This window comes from Corvus kubaryi, unplaced genomic scaffold (genome assembly GCF_017639235.1).
Source record: "Corvus kubaryi isolate FWS band 111438036 unplaced genomic scaffold, C.kubaryi_AGA036_p1.0 37300, whole genome shotgun sequence".
Taxonomy (NCBI): Eukaryota; Metazoa; Chordata; class Aves; order Passeriformes; family Corvidae; genus Corvus; species Corvus kubaryi.
Genome location: NW_024581093.1, coordinates 397,522 through 406,464, shown reverse-complemented (window position 1 = coordinate 406,464; position 8,943 = coordinate 397,522). Strand labels below are relative to the sequence as shown.

General features: G+C 67.8%; 2 protein-coding genes across 5 annotated transcripts in view; one reads left to right on the top strand and one right to left on the bottom strand.

The window, feature by feature from the left end:
* LOC121664058 (zinc finger protein 469-like) overlaps positions 1-5,080 on the top strand; it is a 188,440-nt gene extending 183,360 nt beyond the window's left edge. For all 3 annotated transcript variants that reach the window (XM_042027044.1, XM_042027045.1, XM_042027046.1), the window contains 6 exons: positions 87-190; positions 872-1,081; positions 1,227-1,457; positions 1,772-1,867; positions 1,970-2,119; positions 2,398-5,080. In XM_042027044.1, coding sequence (XP_041882978.1) covers positions 87-190; positions 872-1,081; positions 1,227-1,457; positions 1,772-1,867; positions 1,970-2,119; positions 2,398-4,616 — 3,010 coding nt within the window. In that variant the 3' untranslated portion in view covers positions 4,617-5,080. The remainder of the gene's footprint in view (positions 1-86; positions 191-871; positions 1,082-1,226; positions 1,458-1,771; positions 1,868-1,969; positions 2,120-2,397) is intronic.
* Positions 5,081-6,213: 1,133 nt separating this feature from the next.
* On the bottom strand, positions 6,214-8,937 carry CIDEC (cell death inducing DFFA like effector c). Of its 2 annotated transcripts, none has more exons than XM_042027042.1 (6): positions 8,843-8,937; positions 7,500-7,571; positions 7,226-7,367; positions 6,991-7,140; positions 6,692-6,876; positions 6,214-6,605 (listed from the first exon to the last, which is right to left on the bottom strand). In XM_042027042.1, the coding sequence occupies exons 2-6, from the start codon at positions 7,547-7,549 to the stop codon at positions 6,413-6,415; spliced, it is 720 nt and encodes a 239-aa protein (XP_041882976.1). In that variant the 5' UTR covers positions 7,550-7,571; positions 8,843-8,937; the 3' UTR covers positions 6,214-6,412. The 2 variants fall into 2 exon arrangements, with proteins under 2 accessions (XP_041882976.1, XP_041882977.1); XM_042027043.1 differs by lacking the exon at positions 8,843-8,937 and adding an exon at positions 8,128-8,772.
* Between the last annotated feature and the right edge of the window lie 6 nt (positions 8,938-8,943).

The window sequence follows — 8,943 nt, the reverse complement described above, 5'->3', positions numbered from 1 at the left end:
ACCCCAGCAGGTTTTGGGGAGCGCTGTGACCCCCCTGGCAGCCCCTCGGTGTGACCCCGGTGCTGACCCCCTGTCCCTGCCCCGCAGAGCCCCCCCGTGACGCTGGTGCTGGGGGACGAGAGCTGCTGGCTGTCCCGCCTGCCCCTCGTGCCCGGAGAGCCCGATGCCAACGCCGTCATCTACAGGAAGGGTTGGTACTGGGGGCAGTGGGGGTGGGAGGGGAGGGGTCCCCCTCTGTGTCCCCCTGTCCCAGTGTCTGCTCCCCCTGTCCCACCGCTGGCTGTCCCTGGGCACGTCCCTGTCCCAGCGTCCCTGGGGAGGGGAAGGTCCCAGCAGGGATGGGAGCAAGGATGGGCACAGGGATGGGCACAGGGAAGGGCATAGGGATGGGCACAGGGATGGACGCAGGGATGGACGCAGGGATGGTTGTAAAGATGGGCACAAGGATTGGCACAGGGATGAGTGCAGAGATGAGTGTAAAGATGGATGGATGGATGCAGGGATGGACACGAGGATGGATGCAGCGATGGGCACAGGAATGGGTGTAAGGATGGACGTGGAAACGGGCACAGGGATGGGTGCAGGGATGATGCAGAGATGAGCGTAGCGGTGGATACAGGGATGGATGTAGGGACTGATGCAGGGATGGACACAGGGATACGTGCAGAGACAGGCACGAGCCGGAGCGGCGGGTCCGGGCAGGCTCCACGGGGCTCAGCACGGGCAGACACCGCCATCTCCAGGCCACGGCCGGGAGGAAGCAGCGGCCGCTGCCGGGACCGCGGGGACAAGGCGGGACAGAGGGGACGGGCCAGGCAGGCGGCAGGACGGGATGCAGCGATCCCCGCTCACCGCTGTCCCCCCACCCCAGACGAAGCCCTGTGGTGCCGGACAACGCGAGCGCTGCGGGAGGACGAGCCCCTGAGCGCCTTCGTGATGGCAGAGCCACCAGCTGTCCCCAACCACGGGGTGAAAGCGGAGCCCGGCGAGTCCCCGTACCCGGCAGCCCTGCACTCGGACATCCAGCTGCTGCCACAGCAGGCCGGCATGGCCGCCATCCTGGCCACCGCCGTGGTCAACAGTGAGTGCTGGGGACACGCGGGGAGGGACACGCAGGGAGGGACACACGGGGCGGGACAGGCAGCACCGCAACCCTGCCAGGGCTCCCCAGCCTGTCACACAAGCGATGTCCCTGTCCCGATGTCCCTGTCCCTTGCTCTCCACAGAGGACGTGTTCCCGTGCAAGGACTGCGGGATCTGGTACCGGAGCGAGCGCAACCTCCAGGCCCACCTGATGTACTACTGTGCCAGCCGGCAGAGCGCCGGCGCCGGCTCCCCCGCCCTGGATGAGAAGCCCAAGGAGACATATCCCAACGAGAGGGTCTGCCCCTTCCCACAGTGCAAGAAGAGCTGTCCCAGTGCCAGCTCCCTGGAGATCCACATGCGGAGCCACAGCGGTATGGCACAGCACAGCACAGCACCCCTCCTCTGGAGGGACAGGGAGGCTGGGGGGTGGCAGCATGGTGACCATTTAGAGGAGGTTCACCCCAGCTGAGCTACTGGAGGGGTAGGGAGGATATGGGGCTGGAGCACAGTGACCAGTGGGATGAAGTTCTCCCCAGTTGGGCCACTGGTTTGGCACAGCTCACTGGTAGGTCTTCATCTCAGACCCGCAGAGACAGAGGGATCTGGCCCTGTGGGGTGGCCCTGTGGGTGTCCCCACAGTCCCTGTCCCCCTCCCCTCAGCACTGAGTGTCCATCTGTCCGGCAGGAGAGCGGCCGTTCGTCTGCCTGATCTGCCTGTCCGCCTTCACCACCAAAGCCAACTGCGAGCGGCACCTGAAGGTGCACACGGACACCCTGAACGGTGAGTGTCCCATGGGGACAGCCCCGTCCCCTCCGGCACAGCCCAGGGATGGGCACTGTCCTTCCCACCCTGCCCGCTCAGCCCCGTGCCCTGTCCCCTCAGGTGTCTGCCACAGCTGTGGCTTCATCTCCACCACGAGGGACATCCTGTACAGCCACCTGGTCACCAACCACATGATCTGCCAGCCGGGCTCCAAGGGCGAGGTGTTCTCACCAGGATCAGCCCTTCCTGCTGCCAAACCCCTCGCTCCTGGTGAGTCCTGGGGCTGTGGCCATGGGGGACACGGGATGGCATTGTCACCAAGGGCTTGTCCCCAGCTGGGCCTGGTGGTGGGAAGGGAGGTGGGGACAGGACAGTGTCCCCGTGCCAGGACATTGAGAATGGGGAACAGAGCAGGATCCCTGTGCCAGAGGCGTTGGGAACAGGGGGCACGGCAAGCATCCCTCTGCCAGGATGTGTGGAACAAGGAACGGGGCGAGCATCCCTGTGCCGGGGCTGTCGGTGACACTGTCGCCTCTGTCCCCCTGCAGGGCTGAGCCAGCCGAACAACGCGTCCCTGCGGAAGTGCAGCCTGAGCGCGTTCCTGCCCGAGGCGCTGCCGGCCCTGCCGCAGCACGTGGTGCTGCCCGGCCCCCCGCCCGGCCCCGACACCGCCCCGGTACCGGCACCAGCACCGGCACCGCCCGCCTCGCCCCCCGACCCCAGGGCCGGCAAAGTCTCGCCCCCAGCCCAGCCACAGAACGGGGAAGGGCCTTCATCGGCATCCTCCTCCTCCTCTTCCTCCTCCTCCACGTCCGGCGAGCCCGTGCGCATCAAGGAGGAGCCGGCCGGCAGCCCGGCCAGCGAGGCGGAGGCCCCGAAGAGCGGGGAGGGGGCCGGCAGCCCCGACGCCGGCTCCCGGACTTCGTCCCCCCGCAGCCTGCCCTCGGCCAAGGTCAAGTCGGAGCTCGCCAGCCCCACGCCGGGCTCCAGCCCCGTGCCCAGCGAGCCGGGGACGGGCACGGCCGGCGGCACCGTCTTCCTCCCGCAGTACGTGTTCGGCCACGAGGCCGCGGTGGTGCCGCAGGCGTCGGAGATCCTGGCCAAGATGTCGGAGCTGGTGCACAGCCGGCTGAAGCAGGGCCACGGGGGCACGGTGCCGCCCGCCATCTACCCGGGCACGCCGGTGCCCAAGGGAGCCACCTGCTTCGAGTGCGAGATCACCTTCAACAACATCAACAACTACTACGTGCACAAGCGCCTGTACTGCTCCAGCCGGCACCTGGCCGAGGACAGCCCACCCGGGGCACGCAAGCTCAAAGCTCCCCCCGGGGTGCCCAAGGGTCCCCCCGCCCCGGGGACGCTGCTGTCCCCTCCGGCGGGCAACGGGCAGGGCCCTGTGGCAGGGGACGGGGACGCCGGCCGCGATGCCACACCGCCGGCCACCGCGCCAGAGGGCAAGGCTGAAGAGGGGGGCACCAAAGCGGGGTCCCCCGAGGCGGAGGGGGGGTCGGGGCGGTGCAGCGAGGACAGCCAGAGCCCCAGCAGCTCGGCGGGGGACGAGGGGGACGAGGACCCCAGCAAGACGCTGTGCGAGGCGTGCAACATCCGCTTCAGCCGCCACGAGACCTACGTGGTGCACAAGCGCTTCTACTGCGCCTCCCGGCACGACCCTCCCCTGCGCCGCCCCGCCGCCCCCAAAGTGCCCTTCGTGCCGCAGCCGCTGCGCACCCGCAAGCGCCGCAAGCTCTACGAGATCCACGGCGCCGCTCGCCGCCCCGCCGAGCCCCCGCCGGCACCGGAGCCCCCGCCCGCAGAGCCGCCCGCGGCCGCCCCCGAGCCCCGCGCCAGCCCCGACGCCGAGGGTCCCATCGACCTGAGCAAGAAGCCGCGGTGGCAGAGCGAGCCGGCACCGGTACCGACACCGGCCCCGCTGCTGCCCCTGGCCGACTACCACGAGTGCACCGCGTGCCGCATCAGCTTCAACAGCCTGGACGCGTACCTGGCGCACAAGAAGTACCAGTGCCCGGCCACGCCGCTGCAGCCCCGCACCCTCGAGCACCTGCAGAAGATGAAGGGGGCCATGGCCGCCCCCCTCAAGGGCCGGCGCAGCCCCGGCAGCCCCGGCGAGGGGGACACCGAAGGATCGGTGCGGGTGCGGGCGGCCCCGGCGGGGAGCCCCGGCATCCCCTACCCCGGCGCGGACTCGCTGCAGCGTCACCCCAAGGGTCCCCTGGCACCGCCGGGGGCCAAGGGTCCCCTCGCCGCCTGTCCCTACTGTCCCCTCAACGGGGCCATCAAGGGCGACCTCCTCGAGCACTTCCGAAACGCCCACGGGCTCTTCGTGGCCAAGCCGCCGGCGGGGGCCGGGCAGGGGCTCCCGGACGCGCTGGCCCCCGGTGCCGGCAGGACGCCCGAGCCCCCGCTGCCCGCGGCGTCCCCCCCTCGCCCGCCCGGCCCCCGCCTCCGCCGGGACAGCGTCACCGCCAAGGAGGGCCGGGACAGCCCCCGGCCCCCCGGCTCCCCCCGGGCCCCCGCCTCGCCCGGAGCCCCCGAGGGACTGCGGGAAGCTGCCCGCAAGCCCCCCACGCCCCCGGCCTACACGGACAGGGGGGTGCAGACCCCTCCGGCCAAGGCGGTGCCCGGCCCGGTGCCCAACGGCAACCACAGGTACTGTCGCCTCTGCAACATCAAGTTCAGCAGCCTGTCCACCTTCATCGCCCACAAGAAGTATTACTGCTCCTCCCACGCTGCCGAGCACGTCAAGTAGCCCCCCCAGAGCCCCCCGCCACCGCTCGGGGGGCTGCAGGGGCTGGGGGATGGAACCGGTGCCTGACACCCCCCGTGCAGGGGTCAGGGTGATGGAGGACTACCCCCAGGAGGCTCCACCGGGGCAGCTGCAGCATCTGGAACCCCAAATTCACCCGGGTTGGGGGGTGAGGACCCTGCGGTGGGAGTGTGGTGCTGGTGGGAGTCAGCCCCCACCTCTTCCCGGGGAGAAACTGAGGCACGGGGATGGTGCACGGCGCTGCCCTGGGGGCTGCAGGGGGCTTTTCCCCCAGGTAGACACTACGGGGCTGGGGAGGGGGTGCGAGGGGTACAGGCTTGGCCCCAGTACCCCAGGAAATACGGGGGTGGCCCTGCCGCAGAGCAGAGCCGGCGCTGGGAGCGAGGATGGAGCTGCCCTGGGAGCTGTGTGTATAAGTGTGTACAGAAATAAATATGTCTGCTAAACACCTGCGTGGGGGCGGGGACACTGCGGGGCTGGCACGGCCACCGGCAGCCCGAGGGGCCGGGGGAGGTGGCCACCGGGTGGGTACAGCCATGGGGTGACAGCGGCACGGGCGGGGCAGGGCAGTGCCCACGCTGTCCCTGGTGCCCCTGGGTGGCACTGCGTCAGCACGGGGAGGTCACACATCTGTGCCATGGGGCAAAGGCGCTGCTCCCAGATGGGGCTCAGCTGGTGCTGATCCTCATTAGTTATCAGGCTAATTAAGTCCCTACAGCCCCAGCTGGGGCTCAGGTCTCTGCCACATGATCAGTTCCTGCGCTGCAGCTCCCGGCCCTGCAGTAGGTGCCCAGGTGAGTGTGGCTCAGCTCAGGTGTCCCCCACAGTGTGACACGGGGTGGGGGGAATGGCTCTAAGGATTGCCAGAGCGTGGCCTCTCACCTCCCCACAGCTCAGCCCAGTAGTCCCAGTCCAGCACAGGTGGGTAGTGGGTTGTTGCCCTCCCTCCCTCTCTGGCAGGGGTTGTGCTTCAGGATCTTTCTGGGCTCCCCCTGCACACTCAGGGACAGCCCCCCAAGGGCCAGGTGGCTGGAGCCCAGTGCCCCCAGCTCGGTTTGTTTCCCAGCTGATATCCCTGGAGCTGGTGGGCCCTTGGGATCCCCGTGGACAGAGCCAGGCCAGCACCAGCACTGGGGGATGTGCAAGGCTGGAGTGGGCACAGTGAGCCCCTGCCCAGGGCTGCCACGGGGGCTGGGGACCCCAGGGACCAGAACACCTCCTCCAGGGCATGAGGGCTGTCCTTCTGTGCCAGCCCTGCACAGTCAGGGACACAAGGAGCAGGGAAATCTTTCATCCTGTTAAAAGGAGCAAGGACAGGCATGGCGCCAGCTGCCACAGGCCAGGGGCTTTGGGATTTGCCCCATCACCATGTTGTGGGTGGCTGCAGTGCCAGGGGGTGGGAGACAGGCGCTGGTGCCAGGGAGGAGGAGGGTGATGAAGGCAGCAGTTCCCCTGGGGAAGCACTTGCGACAGGTCCCCTCCTCTCACCTCTTACACCACCACCTCAGCCTGCCAAGCAGTGCAAGGGCTGCGTGTCCTGGGTGTCCCCCCCACAAAGATGACACAAGACGCAGCTGAATGCAGGAGAACTTGACTTAAATAAATATATTTACAGAGCAGCAGCTATTCCAGAGCAGATCTGGCCACACTCAGCCAGCGGAGTGCAAGGAGAGGTTGTGCCACCACGGCAGCCTCTGCCCAGGCATTGACCTAGTGGGGTGCTGGGACCCCCGAGGGCTGGGGGGACAGAGGAGGGGACAGGCCAGGCCAGCCAGCCCTCACTGCAGCATCTTCTTGTAGGGTAGGGCAGGGAGGCTGCGGGGCAGGAGGTTCTGAAGGGGGACAGGGCTCTTCTCCTCTTCCTTCTGCTCCTCCTCGGTGGCGTCCAGCAGCTGCTGCATGTAGCACGAGGTGCCCAGCAGGACGTGGCCCGTGGCCTGCATGGTGAACAGCGTCCAGCGCAGGGCTTCCCTGGGCAGGGAGAAAGGGGTCAGCATGCCACGGAGGGGCTGGGCAGTGTCCCTGCTCCCGGAGTGTCCCCAGCCCCCCGTGCTCACTTCACCAGGCGCCGGGCCCCGTAGCAGCGCAGGTCATAGGACATGCTGTAGGTGCCATACAGGGTGGCTTTGACGTTGAGGCAGCCCAGGTCCTTCGGGTTGGTCTTGTACAGGTCGAAGGTGACGCAGGCGACATCGATCCTGCGTGGGGGCTTGCGGGACAGGCTCACCTGGTAGCCACGTGTCTAAGAAAGAGCGGGACCACGGTCACCCGGTGCACCCCACCCTCCCAGTCCCACCTCCAGTGTGGGCCAGACAGGACAAAACCAGCCTCCTGCCCCTCTCAGGGATCCCCTCACCTTGGGGGCAGTCCAGGTCTGCTCCTTGCTCAGGGCCATCAGTGCCGTGCCCTCCTCCAGCGTCCGGAAGAACGACTCCGTCTCCACCGCGGTGCCGTCCTCGTCCAGCACCAGCACGATGGGCGCCGGCAGGGCCAGGGCGCTCTGAGCCTGCAACGGGGCTGGGGGTGAGCAGGGCTGGGGACGGTCCCTGGACGGACAGCCAGAGCCCGGACAGACAGACAGACAGACAGACCTGGCGCAGCAGCTCGGCGAGGCTCGGGGCCATGACGCCCTTGCGCAGGCTGCGGTCCCAGTTGCACACGCGGTAGGGCCGGGGCGGTGGGGCCGGGCCCGCCAGCAGCTGCTGGGTCATGGAGGCACTGGCCGAGACACATCTGGGAAGGGATACAGGGATCGGAGTGTCCTGAGAGCCAGCACCACCCCCCGGCAGTGCCAGCACCCCGGGGAGCAGGGAGGGCTCTGATGCGATGTCCCCATCCTGGGGACAGGGGCTCCACGGCACTTACTTGGAGACGGGGACAGCCAGGCGCTGGCTCAGGGATTTGGCGTAATCCATCTTCCAAGGAGCACGGAGCAGCCTGTGGGGAGGAAGGACAGTGGTCCCGTCAGCTCCTGTCCACTCAAGACCTGTTCCCACCAGTACCTTGCACTCCGCTCCAGGGGATCTTCCACTCCTTTCAGCTCCTGTCTGCTCCAGGAGATCTCTCCACTGGCAATTCCAGTGACAGAACTGAGCCTGAGCTCTGAGATCTCTCCACTGGTAATTCCAGTGACAGAACTGAGCCTGAGCTCTGTCACCGCTGCCTTTACAGGGGCTGGTCCTGCCCTTTGGCAGGGGCCAGGCCAGCGGTGGCCGCCCGGGCAGAGTCCCCTGCCAGCAGGGCTCTTTCGTAAAGGGACACGTGGGAGCCTGAGTCAGCGCTGGAGCAAAGGTGAGACACCATCCCCGGGGCTGTGCCTGTGCTCGGGGCCCTCAGAGAGGGCAGCCAGGGCTTTGGGAGTCAGAGACACCCATGGGAGCACCCCCAACCCTGCTGATCCAGGGATATCTCCAGCCAGGCACTAGCTGAGGGGCTCCAGGGGTATCTCCAGCCAGGAGCCTCATGGTGGGGGAATCCAGTGGACCATCCCCACCTTTAGCAGATCCCAGCTCTTCTCCTCTGGATCACCCCCGTCAGCCTCACCTCACCTTTTATACCTGTCGCAGACACTCCTCCCCCCCGGCCACACCCTCTCCTGCCCCAACCAGTCCCAGCTGGGGGATCTGGGCATCACCCTGGTGAGAAGACACTGTGGGAGCTGGGCATGGGCGGGCTGGAGAAGGGAAGGCTGGGAGGGGATCCCATCAGGGGGTGTCAGAGGACAGTGCCAGGCTCTGTTCAGTGGTGCCCGGCGACAGCAAGAGGAGCCACGGCCACCAACTAAAACACGAGAAGTTCCACTTGAACACGAGGAAGAACCTCTGTCCATGGAGGGCGGCAGAGGCCTGGAGCAGCTGCCCAGGGAGGGCGTGGGGTCTCCCTGTCTGGAGACATTCCAGTCCCACCTGGGCGTGTTCCTGTGCCACCTGCTCCAGGTGCCCCTGCCTTGGGCTGGATGATCTCCAGAGCTCCCTTCCACCCTAACTATTCCCTGACTCTGTGGCACGCCCCGTCCCTCTGTGTGTGTGTGTGCGCGCGGCCTGTGCACATCTGGAGCCACGCGTGTGCCCCCACGAACATCTGTCCAGCCGCGCGCGTGCACGGACCCTTGCACCTCCCTGCCCCTCCACGTGCTCGCGTGTGCGCCCACGCACGCCTGCACACACACGCCGTTCACGTGTTCACGTGTTGCTCACCTGTCCGCGCACCTGTGCGCGCACACGCGTGCCCCGTCCTTGCCGTGCGCGGCCCCTTTAAGACGCGGCCCCTTTAAGACGCGGCCCCTTTAAGGCGCGCGCGCGCGCGCGGG

Excerpts from the sequence above, each read along its gene's own strand:
- CIDEC (XM_042027042.1), bottom strand. The coding sequence starts at position 7,549 with ATGGATTACGCCAAATCCCTGAGCCAGCGCCTGGCTGTCCCCGTCTCC. Across the intron at positions 7,141-7,225 it reads TCGCCGAGCTGCTGCGCCAG|GCTCAGAGCGCCCTGGCCCT; the intron begins GTCTGTCTGTCT and ends GCCCCGTTGCAG. Across the intron at positions 6,606-6,691 it reads GGGGCCCGGCGCCTGGTGAA|GGAAGCCCTGCGCTGGACGC; the intron begins GTGAGCACGGGG and ends CTCCCTGCCCAG.